Source organism: Sebastes fasciatus, chromosome 22 (genome assembly GCF_043250625.1).
Source record: "Sebastes fasciatus isolate fSebFas1 chromosome 22, fSebFas1.pri, whole genome shotgun sequence".
NCBI classification, from domain to species: Eukaryota; Metazoa; Chordata; class Actinopteri; order Perciformes; family Sebastidae; genus Sebastes; species Sebastes fasciatus.
Window position 1 is genome coordinate 9,782,106 of NC_133816.1, and position 12,586 is coordinate 9,794,691.

The window sequence follows — 12,586 nt, forward strand, 5'->3', positions numbered from 1 at the left end:
ACCGTCAGCGCGCCGTGCACCCCCACCCCTCCCTGCTTGATGGTTTGATCCTTGTCTGTCATCACCTGATTGGTCGCACGGACGTCATTAACACAACATTCAGTGATAGTCAGTGCATGGAGTGCCCTTGGCGCAGAGAAGATCATCCTGACATTCTGCCTTGAATTAATTAAAGAGAGCCGGCTCTTATCGGTCACTAAATAGAGCCGGCTCAAAGAACCGGTTCGTTCGTGACCAACACATCACTAGTTGGAGGGAGTACCGCTTCAAACATCAGGGCGTATCTACTCTTTGAGAATCAGGAAACAACGTTGATGTTTGTAAGAAGAAGTCCCTCCTATAGTTTAGTTTGACCCACACGGTTAGTAGTGACCAAAACATCACCGACAGCCCTCCGGTTAGCTTCTGTCCATCAATGGCCAACTCAACCACCGTTAACCGTAAGTTTACCAGCTGTTTTGATGCAAACCTTGTTGAACTACTAACCTTAGCTAAGCTAGAATAACACCAAAATTTTAGGAGGATACTCCAGCTGACACAATGCATGCAGTGTGTAGAAAGGAAAACAACACTGAGCATTCATAACAGGACTATATACTACAAAAGAAACTAAAGCCTTAAAGGTCCCATATTATGCTCATTTATAGGTTCATACTTGTATTTTGTGTTTCTACTAGAACATGTTTACATGCTGTAGTGTTAAAAAAAACCTTTTACTTTCCTCATACTGTCTGCCTGAATATACCTGTATTCACCCTCTGTCTGAAACGCTCCGTTTTAGTGCATTTCAATGGAATTGCAACGGAATTGCGTAGCTAGGCAACAGTTTGGGTCCATGTTTACATCCTGTCAGCTGATGTTATTCACATACACTGCAACAAATACACCTGGACACATTTCGAATGTTTACATTTAAAACCGTGTAATGGTCTGAATATTGTACATTTGTGACATCACAAATGGACAGAAAACCTGAAACGGCTTGTTTCAAATGCACAATTTCGGTGTATTTCTCCGTATATTGAGCGTTTTGATACTTTCACATTATTTAAATATCACTTAAACCTGCTTTATAATATAAAATACATGAAAATCTCAGTTTTTACAATATGGGACCTTTAAAATGCTACTTTAAAGGTGTTTAATGACTTATAATATCCTCCCCTGACTAAAGCTATGTTGTTGTAGCTCCTGTGAGACATTAGCTACACGTTTTCTTTGGTATCCCTAATTCAGCTGTGTCGTAGTTTTTTGTTTTTGTCCCAACAAAGTTAAAGGCTACATCAAGTGTTGTCAAGGTTACACTGCACTTATATTGCACTTAATTAGTCCTTTTCCAAGATTTTTTAGTCTAATGGATTATCCAATTATCTTAGAGATGTTTCCTGCAGACTTTATGTCATCAGCCACCAGAGCTGACAGTGTACTTTTACTTCCCTAAAAACTGTTATTAAGATTCAAGAGTTTTATTTGCCATTTGCACCTTTAAGTACATTGGAATACTGACCAGTTTACACCGAGTCAGCTTTAAGAAAAGAAAAAAGGTAGAAAAGGCACAAGGTAATTACAGTACAAAATAAGTAGCACATTCGACTCAACACAATAAATAAATAAATTATTAAAATATAAAACGCCCTCAGGGTAGTCAATAAATAAACTAAACTTCCCTATGCATAGGAACGATACCCCCAGAATACAAATATACAGTATATATGCTCCATGACCATGTCAAAAGAACTTGTAGCTCTCATACAAATATTTAAAAAAAGAAATAATTAATATATTTCAGACAATGACACAGTGGAAGGCAGCATATTGCACAACATTACAGTCCATTCAGTTAAACCTAACTGGAAAACCTCATGACTAATTACTAACTTGTAACTAATTTCAGTATCTGCAAGGGTTATGTATGTATACACATAACTGTGAAGTTCTGTGATTTTTTTCAGTGCAGCAGCCAAAACTACAGAATATGACACTGACTGTAATATTTAGAAATATGTTATCTTTACATCTTAATCTGAAGTACATAAATAACTAACTGCCTTGGTGTAATAATATTGGAGTAGCACAAAAAAGTAAACAGCGCACTTTATCTTTGCTTGCCAGGATAAATGTCTCACAAGCGATGATTGATGTTTTATAGTACGCAACCTTTTAGAGCCCTCAGGAAGTGGATATTTTGCAATACTGGAAGGGCCGTTTATGTGTCAGAGAAGAGTATTGTACGTGTCTCTGCATCAAGAGATACTCAAGCCGGCGTTCTCTCTTTTAGTTCCACGTTCCGCTTTGGTTTTTCTCCATAACCTTTCAAATCCTGGATCTGTTTCAATTTTCCATGGAGAGTCCACAGGAGTCTGTGGCTTGCTAAAAAGGCCAATGCTGAATCCCTCAAGCTCATTCAATTAGACCTAGTCATCCAGTACGCTGGTTTGGTATTGATAATACACTCATGCAATGTGTGTGTGTGTGTGTGTGTAAATATACACAGTTCAAGCACATACTGTATGTATTGGATCGTTTCTTCGTGTAACGGTTGCAACAGCCTGAACGCGCTTCCAGACACTCATTTGCAGGCTGAAGGACTTATTGTGGTCTAGGTCAGTGGTTCCCAAACGGGGGGTGGGGACCCCCCAAGATGCCCTATAATAAATGCGATGATGATTAAAGGGATACAGAAGGAAATAAAAAAACAAACATTTCTCTTGCACCAAACTGTATATTTTTTAGAGTCTGATTGCACACGACCGACGGCTTGGTGCGTCAGGGCCTTAAGACTAATGGCGAACATTTGACATCTTCAAAGCCTACTGGTAGCGTCGTCGTTGTGTTTGATATTGCATTTAAGATTCAGTACGCTTATAAATGAAGATGAGTAGTTCAATGCCATCTGGGGGAGTGGGAGTTTGGCTGTAGCTGCATACACTTCCCTTGTCTTTTATCGTTAATTGCAGGTGAGCTTAAACGGATGTTACTCCAAACCACACAGGTTTGAATGAGGTTACATCACTGAGCTGTGCTATTACTCATATCAAGCTACATTTTGAAGGTTGCTGCCATGGTAAGAAGATCCTCTCCTGCTGTGTCTTCTTGGCAATTAAGGTGCTATTCTTGTCTCACATGTGGCGAGGGGCTGACTTATTATTATTAATTTATAGGCAACAAATGCTGATTTTGATTAATCATTCAAGTCATTTTCACAATCCCCTACTTCCAACTTCTCAATTGTGATGTTTTGCTGCTTTTCTTCATCTTGTAATTTCAGGACGTCACCTTGGGGTTTAGGAAATAGTTTTTCCACTCTATTCTGACATTTTATGAACCAAATTTTTAATCGATTTGTTGAGAAAAATAATCAACAAAGAAAGTACTTGCAGCCTTTCAAGTGACAGTCTTGTAATTTAGACATCACGGCCCGACATTATTCCTGGATTGTTTGTTTGAATACCTGCATGAAACTCTGCTCCCAAAAAGGATGCAGTAGTTATCTCATTCCTCAAGGGAAATTTGAATTTACTGCTCACTGATCAGCGAGCAATGAGGAGGCAGTTTAGCAACTTTTCGCACAACAAGTGCACACTTGTGTAATATACTGGGGGTGTATAAATAAATTTATGTGAAAGATATTGTGCGAAATGTCGCTGTTTTGTTGTGCCATTACCAGCAGGCACAAGGGGGAATATGTGGAGTAATGTTCTGTCTTTCACCATGGCATCTCTCACAGGGTCAGAGTCACGTCTGCCAGTTTAGAGAGGTTTCATCTGCACTTATGAATGAGCTCACTTAGTGAGTAAGTGGATAAAGGGCCAAGGGTTGGAATGACAGTGTTGTCTCGTGTCATCTGAAATGAAATGCGGTTAATTTAAGTCAGGGGGTCTTAGATTTGCTTTGCCAGCTGCACATAATTTCCTGAATGTGAGGAAATGGGTAAACCACGGAGCCGTTTCACCCGTTAATATTCAGGGCTGAGCTAAAGTGTTGTGGTGAAATGAAAACCTTTTACTGTCACTTTCTCAACAGTTCAGAAACATATTGTTGATCGATAGCTTTTCATAGGGCTGTTCCCAATGTCATTTTTTTACATTCAAAGTAGAGATGTTCCGATGCCATTATTCCTTACCGATTCCGATACTTGAACTTGCAGTATTGGCCGGTACTGAGTACCGATCCAATACCAGCATGACAAAAAATATAGTTATTATTATTATTATTATTATTATTATTATTTAACAGCTGTTTACTACTAGTTATATGATTACTATCTTTGTTTTATGGCCTGGCTCAGGTTAAACCCATTGTAAACATGAACAGTGTTGTTGTTTGCTATCGTCATGTGACAAACTACCTGCAACCAGTTCTTCTTCGTTGCTCTAAAACAGTAGTCGCAGTGGCAGCCATGATACATCCAGGGCGACAGCACAGTGAAAGCTACTGTTTTGGAGTGGCGAAGAATTTCCGGTTAAACAAGTCGATTTTTTTTCTGGGTTAATAAATTCTGTTATCGGATCGGACTATATAGACTGGCATACTTGCCGATACCCGATCCTGAATTTTGTGCCGCATCTGACGCATTTTTGTTACTGGTATCGGTATCGGAACAACTCTAATACAAAGCTTCTATTGAGGTTTTTTGAATGGATATTTGAATGGATATAGTTGTCATATTTTTTTAACATCATCACCCTAAAAAAAGAAAGATATTTTTGTTATTGTGATTATATAAATTTAATTAATAGCCTGCCTACCTTTGTGTGCTGCAAGCGGGAGCGCAAACAGTTTTTTAAACCGCAATGAAAATGTTGTTTTTGAAAGGCTAAACGCCAACAAACATTGATGAATTGAAGCAGAGTATTTCAGAGAATGAAGGTGCCATAAGACTCTGGTGTTTTGGGTATTGTTATCCCCAAAGTTTAATGTAGATATAGACGTTGTAAAATGGAGAAGGAGAGGTTATTAACTATAGACAAAAAGTGGTCAATAAGGAGACGTCGAACAGTTTCCATTTCCGTTCTCTGTCCTTCCCAAGATTAGTAAATGGAGGAGAATAATGCAGTTAACATCTAGTTGATGATCAGATTACTGACTGGATGTAGCCGAGAGGCCAGTCACTGGTGAGAAAAGGGTAAAAGTCTCGCAGCCATTTCTGATTTCCTAGTATTATTGAATGCAACATTTGCCAAAAAGTGACTCACGAAGTTGGAAATGATCTGAAACCTAAAATGAGGTTAGAAAACACACAAAATGCTTCTTTGTGTCGTGAGGTCTTCTGCTTATCTCAGCAGTGAGGAAAATTGACATCCTCATTTTCTGTTCAGATTGACTTTGCCTTTATTAATAGCAAAAATAGTTCCCCATTAGTGCATCTGATGTTCAAGAGAGAAAAGACACAGAAAGGGGAGAGAGAGGAGAAAGGCGAAGAATTCAATCACAAATCGTTCTCCCTTTTGTGTGTTTTTGCAGCGATTGATTTTACATCATTCGGCGAAAGAAGCTGCTGCGGCAGAGACGTCGATAACCTTTTAGGCAGATACAACTCCTCGCAGGGTAAATCCTCGTAAAACTGCAGGAAATGAAAGTAGCAGAACAGTAATGCTGACTTATTCAGGCTGCGCTCAGCTCCAAAGGATGGTTCAGCTGAAGGATTTGACAGTGTAGACAGGAATGCGTTTTGCTCCTCTAGAGTCAGAAAGGGGAATACCTCTCATCGGGGTGGATGTCAGGGATGTTGGCAGGGAACGTCTTTTGGAGGTGAAGTGGTGTAAGTGTCCAGTTGAATTTGATGTTTTTCCTTGTAGCCAGGGACGGTTTGACCCATATATCTCAAAATCCAGAGAATCACTGGACCTTGCAACCTTGTGTGTAACACTAACATGGTATGTTGTCACAAAATATTTTCTCACACCCAGTCGCTCCTCATATTCTCATCCCAAAGTCAAAATAGTTGCTTTTCTTCTCCAGTTTATTTTATTATATAGGCGTGAATATTAAATTTTTCAAATACCGGTGTCAATATGATACCTGAGTTTGTTCATTTAACAAAACAAACTAGGTCTATCAATATTATATCAATATTGTGATATGAGACTAGATATCATCTTTGATTTTGGATATCGTAATATGGCTAGAGTGTTTTCCTGGTTTTAAAGGCTGTATTACAGTAAAGTGATGTGTTATTCTGAACTGCTGTTCTATTATTTGCCTTTACCCACTTAGTCATTATATCCACATTACTGATGATTATTATCAAAAATCTCACTGTGTAAATATTTGGTGAAAGCACCAATGGTCCTCCCTACAATATTGTCGCAATATCGAGGTGTTTGGTCAAAAATATTGTGATATTTGATTTTGTTCATATTCTCCCAGCCCTAAAACAAGCTTTACTTCTGAAAGACGGCAGTTTTATCTACTTAACACAAGCAGGATTATCGAAGAATATGTGTCCAAAGTATTTTATTACTGCCAAAACTGTTAGATTAATCGATTTGTTGATAGACAGAGGAGATGATTTTGATAATCGATTGATCATTTCAGCAAATTATAAAGCAAAAATGTCAAACATTCTTGGGTCTTGCTTCTCAGATCTGAAGAGTTGCTGCTTTTCTTTGATTTATGTCATAATTTATATTGAATATTTGTATGTTTTTTTTTCTGACATTTAAACGACATTATGAGTAATTGAAATAAATAATAGACAGCTGAGTCTATAAAGAAAAGAATCCTTAGTTGCAGCCTAAAGGTCATTTTTTTTGTGCGATTATTTGGCACGTCAATATATTTTTTGTCATGAATACTTTCACACAGAAAGCGAATATTATGCGACTGAAAAGCAGCAAAAAGGTTGATTTTCTTAGCTTTCGCTCTGCGAATAAAGGCATCAACCAATCACGTTGTGCGGAACGAGTTGCCCCTATATTTATGAAACAACAACTCTGAGGCTCCGTAGTCCGAACCAGGACGGCAAACTTTATAACTCCTTTCAATCTTGACAAAGGCAGCGCAGACCAGATCCAGACCAGATCCATTCCTTCTGTTCTTACATTTCACAATAAAAGCCCTAGACATATGATATTCACAGGCGAGCATTTCGCATTTTCGTTTGTAAAGGCCTTGTATTTCGTCGGTTCTCGTTTCGGTCTATACCCAAAGCATTGAGGTTCTGTACTCAGCCTCATTTATATCCTTACAAAAAGGTGGCACAAAGTATCTAATCAAATGCCCAAAAGTGTCTTATGAATATCAGAATTTACTATATGAATCCACACCTGTGATGTGTCTAAGATATCTCTACTTTTTTGGCCATCCCTCTAAGGACTTTCAGCAGCTGTGGTTGCTAAGAGATTTTGATGACTCAAGTCTTAATCCTCCTCAAGGACTCTATTCAACCCATTTTTCAGTCTCTAGTCTTTTTTTTTCCGGTGTTTCTAATACAATCCTCTAATTGGCCTGTGAGTCATTTGGAGAGGCGTGGGAGCGTGCAAGGACAGCCTGCTAGTGTATAAGCACATGGCCACACAGCAGTCGGTCACAGGATGGTCAACGAGCAGACAATGGTCTTTATCAGTGGGTTCAGTCTGATGCCTCGGGGACAATGGGTGAGCACAATTGCCTACATACATCAGGAGGCACATGGTTAGGTATGCAGACACACGCCTATACGCCCAGAGCTGTCGCACATTTCAATACGGCGTGAACATGTGATTCGATGCTGGTAGGATTTGAGATTGTGTTCAAACTGTGACCTCCCATTTCTGTCTTTGTTGTCTCTCACACAAACACGCACACACACACACTGATGCGAACCGGAAAACAGACAAAAGCCCTCTTGTGTGTTGTGCTGGAATGCTTCAGGTCACGTTGTGCACCAGACGGGAGCCAGGGGAGCTTTCGCCTATAGCTGACCACTGGTCACTGTGTCTGCCGTTTGACCTTTTGACCTGATCAGTTTCAAGACATCAGGTCCATCATGTAAAATGTAGGCCTAATATAGTAGAGTGTTCATTCATGTAAATGCTGAAATGTCAATAAAATTGACTGACACACTAGAAACCCAACACATCCTTTGTTTTGCGACCATCCCCAGATTCAAAGCTATTCTGCAATCACCTACCACAATCTATCTTTAAATTCTGCATCTCTGTATTCTTTTATATCTTTATGATAAAGTGCTTTGTGCCGGGAGACGAAGTGAATGTTTATCAGATGCCATTTTGGATGATGACGTATGCACGGACGGTGGCTCTGAGTGGTCAAACGGCCCTCTTTTGACAGAGGCAAAAAAACGCAGAAGATCTAACCTGTTGTGAAAACCTTTAATGATGGGCGAAAGTTTCGGAGTCGGAGTGTAAACGTAATTGACACAACGTGAGGTCGTTTTTATTTTTAAGTGTGCGACAATTTCTAACGAAAAATACGGACTTAGTCGACTAATCTGACGTTTTGTTCTTAGTCGACTAAGATTTCTGTAGTCGATTAGTCATTTTATGCTTTTTTCATGCTGAATGACTTATTTCTAAGAAACTTATGAGCACGTCTCTGGTAAACACAAGATTGAAAGTCGTACTGTTGTGTGATTCTTTGGGGAGAAACTCTGTTTTACAAATCTGTCGATCAAATCGAAAACTAATCAATTAGTCAACAAAATCGTTAGTTTGTTTACTGAGAATTTCTTCGGTCGAGGACAGCCCTAGTAAATGCAAAGTCTGCAACAGAATACTGGGTTGAAATTCTCAATTTTTTTTACGTTGAGCTTCAACAATTAAATTAAATTGAATTAAAAGAAAATTAATCTGCAAGTATTTTGATAATTGATGAACGATTTCATTCATTTTTTTTTAAGCAAAAGAGCCAAACGTTTGGTGTTATAGCTTCTTAAAAGTGAGGATTTTCTACATTTTCTTTGCACTATATGATTGTAAACTGAATATCTTTGGAAATAATGGTTAGTTGTCTTGTTGAGCTCAGCCCTTTTCCAGTGTTGTGGTACCCTGATGGGTGTAAAGTCCGGTGTGTAGGTGGGTGGGCATATGGGAGTGGGAAGCTCTGGGTTGGACTGGTAAAGTTTATGGTCCTTGTGCTCTTTTTGCTGCAGTCAGCTCCGATAAAAACACTAACATATAACCAACCCGTCTACATGTAGACTGAGTGTTTATAGTTTTTAGTTTTGCCTTTCCACTCTCTACCTCTTTTCCTGTGAAAGCGGGGACAGCTTGCACCAGATCGAGCTGTTAGAGGGCAGAGACGGCAGCAGACTCGATTGATCCAGGAAGGGAACATGAAATCTCTGTCATGTCTCAGCTGATGACATTTAAATCCCCTCAGCTGCTCGACCCCAAATTCACCCCTACGAAGACTCACTGCGGATATCAGGTTGCCATCAAGGGCGCTGTAATGACAAATCCATTGTTTTGCTCTTCTGTGTGTCCTATTGCAACTATATTTAGAATAATTTCTACATAATAAATCATTTAATAATAAATAATAATTTCCCCTTCGTCCCTCTTCGTCCTCCAGGGGATCAGACTACTGCTGGAAAAGGTGACGGTGAAGCAGGAGGGCCGAGCAACTCGGACTACATTGCGTTCGTCCTGGTGCCTGTTTTCTTCCTTCTGGGCCTGTTGGGGGTGGTGATCTGCCACGTGTTGAAGAGGAAGGGCTACCGGTGCACCACTGAGGCCCACGATGGGGAGGAGGAGTGTGAGGAGGAAGAAAAGGATCCCGAGCTGGGCGGAGGTAGGGAGATCTAAATAAAAGAGGGAAGGAGTTGAAATAAGATGTTTGCATGTGCTCATTGTTTAAAGGCATCCATCATCTATACATGGCAGCACATACCCAAGATTATTGCTCAACCAGGTACATATTAATATAAGTAGAGAGAGAAGAGATTAGATAGGCCGGTCGGGAGGGATAGAAAAGAAGCTAGTGTCCTGAATTTTCAAGATACAATATCAGGTCAGATACAGGTCACCATATTGATGCGTATTTATGATCCCTTCCTAAGTGACTGATTTAAATATAACACTTTTCTGAAGAAACTTTAAAGATTTCAGTCCTGGTTCATATGGCGATACCACTGGTTACCGTGGTAACAGCAAGTGCGTTTTAAAAAGAACCAATTATGCTCATTTTCAGGTGCATTACTTGTATTTTGGGTTTCTACTAGAACATGTTTACATGCTTTAATGTTCAAAAAAACAACTTTACTTTTCACACTCCGGCTCTGCTGCAGCACCTCTTTTCACCCTCTGTCTGAAACGCTCCCTCACACCCCCGAAAAGCTGCTCTGATTGGTCAGCTGGCCCACTCTTTTGTCATTGGTCCAACCGACCCAAACTAGCCACTAGGCAGGTATTATGCAAAAGTGTTACTTGGTGACATCAGGCTTCAAGCGAGGCGTTTCAGACTGTTCAGGAGCAGTGTTTTTGTGGTTTCTACTAGGAAATGTTAACATGCTGTAATGTTCAAAAAACACTGCTTGAGTGCCTTTGTTTGAGGGTGTGCCAAACTAGCCTCTATGCAGGTATTATGCAAATATGTTACTTGGTGACATTACCACGTTATGCAATAAAAGGCAGGACTTCAAGCAAGGCCTTTCAGGCAGTTCAGGATCAGTTTCTGTGGGGGAGAGTAACTAAAGGAAAAGAAAAAGCACAAAAGCACAATAGGTCCTCCTTTAAATGTGAAGCAGTAGGATGTTCAGTTCGCATTAGCAGTAACGTAATGTGCTGTAGCTCTAATACAGCTGTGAAAGAGTGAACAGTAAACGGTGAGACTGATATCAACAAGATAAAATGAAGAACAAGCAACGCTTGATTACATGCTGCCTTGTTTCTTTCACCTCATGCGGCAGCTGCCACTAACAATGGAGACTTCTATAGAGAGAGACCGGGGAATTGCAGAATGTAGATACATCGAATGGCTATTGCAGGAAAAAAATGCTAACCATAAATCCATCAAAAATGGAATTTGATTTTATGAAACTTTTCTTTTCCACCTCGTCTCCCTCTTTGCTTCACAACAGCAGCACACGAACTGGAAAAAATTCCAATCAAGTCAAACATTAACTGATATTCAATATCGTGGCAGACTCTCAGACTCGGATGTCACACATCAATGAGCAGATGGAAAACTAAATGCTGAAAGGGCGATTTCTTTTAAGTTGTTTTTTTCCAAATTAGTCATTACTCTGCATGAGGTTTTCCATTTTCCCATCATGTGATGGTGAGATTCAAGGTCAGCGATGATGCAGTAAAATCACTCGATGCTCCCGCCTGTCCTCTAGTACTTACAGACTTGTACTACATTCCTGAATCTAATGAGTTTGCTTTGCGCCAGGTACTGACAGATGTCTTGTGTGATGTGAATGACTCCTTTCTTCAAAATGAGATACTAAAACAAGCTAAAATCCTACGTATAGCAGAGCTTATTTTAGGAAGAGTTATTTATTTAATGCACCGTCATTTAAGAAGGTGGTTTTCAATGTTTACGCTGAAGAACGAATCTTCAGAAAAACCTCTGTGAAAATCACAAACATAGGCTTTAGAAATCTGCTTATTTACAGGAAGTCATCATGTGATTATACTGACAGCTGACTTTACCATTGTCTTGGTTATAAGCCACAGCCTTATCTCAGCCATGCTCCTCTTACTGCGTCTGTCTTTTTTAAGGAGTGGAGGCCAATAGAAACCCAGGGGGAGACGTTTGGCATTCACACCGCTCATGTTCTGACTCAACTAAGGGGTGTGTTAAGTGAAGCGAAACAAAGAAAGTCTCGGCACTTTAATTTCCCCACGGCTCGTAATGATAACTATAGATAGATAATGTTTAATTGCTATGAGCGTTGTGTACGTGATGATGAGTTTTCCGGCCTGTCGGAGTTGAAATTCTGAACTTCAGCGTACTGAAAAGTGAAAAGAAGTTTACTCTCTTGGCTCGGTTTGCATCTGTCGTGTCACTTTTTGCTAGTATGGTATGTGGCAAGGAGGTTAGCGCTCTGCCTTTCCTGATTGTATATGTGCAGACATGAATCCTCTGACGTCGTTGTGTTGCCCTGGGGTAAATCACAGGCATGGGAAATGTTCTGGAAGGAGTGAACTGTTTACACCATGCTGCAAAGAGTCCGCGCTGCCTTTCTCACTTATCTGTTATCATACAACGGACCTCTCAGTTTTCCCCCCTGGCACATCACGTCTCCACTATTTTCCAATGTTGCCCTGATCCCTCCATTGAATTAAATATTACCTCATATGTTAAGTGGTATTGGAAAATGAAAGCTGGTTTGTCTTGTGGTGTTGATGTGAGCTCCCTGCCAGCAAGCACAATAGTCATAGATGCATCAGGGTTTTTCCCCTGCTGTCTCTGTGTGTCTTGCTGCATCGCGCCCAACCCTTTCTCTCTCTCTCTCACAAACGAAAGCGTAGGAACAAAAAAATTGCTTGTGTGTTCTCTCACTCATTCAGTTCATCCAGTCTCAGTATCAGGTTTCCTCTTTCTGCTTTTGTTTCTTTCACTGACTTTACTAGGAAGTTGTGAGCTGCTCCCTTTACATCGCACAGGTTTAAAACACACCAGAAGACGCCCATAA

The 12,586-nt window shown here is 40.0% G+C and overlaps 1 protein-coding gene across 2 annotated transcripts in view; it reads left to right on the plus strand.

The window, feature by feature from the left end:
• The first annotated feature begins 280 nt into the window (after window positions 1-280).
• Window positions 281-12,586, plus strand: part of rell1 (RELT like 1) — a 29,398-nt gene continuing 17,092 nt past the window's right edge. For both annotated transcript variants that reach the window (XR_012592495.1, XM_074624125.1), the window contains exons 1-2: window positions 281-440; window positions 9,517-9,735. Coding sequence is in view for 1 of the 2 variants with exons in the window: in XM_074624125.1 (XP_074480226.1) it covers window positions 416-440; window positions 9,517-9,735 (244 nt within the window). In the remaining variant the exon portion in view is untranslated. The remainder of the gene's footprint in view (window positions 441-9,516; window positions 9,736-12,586) is intronic.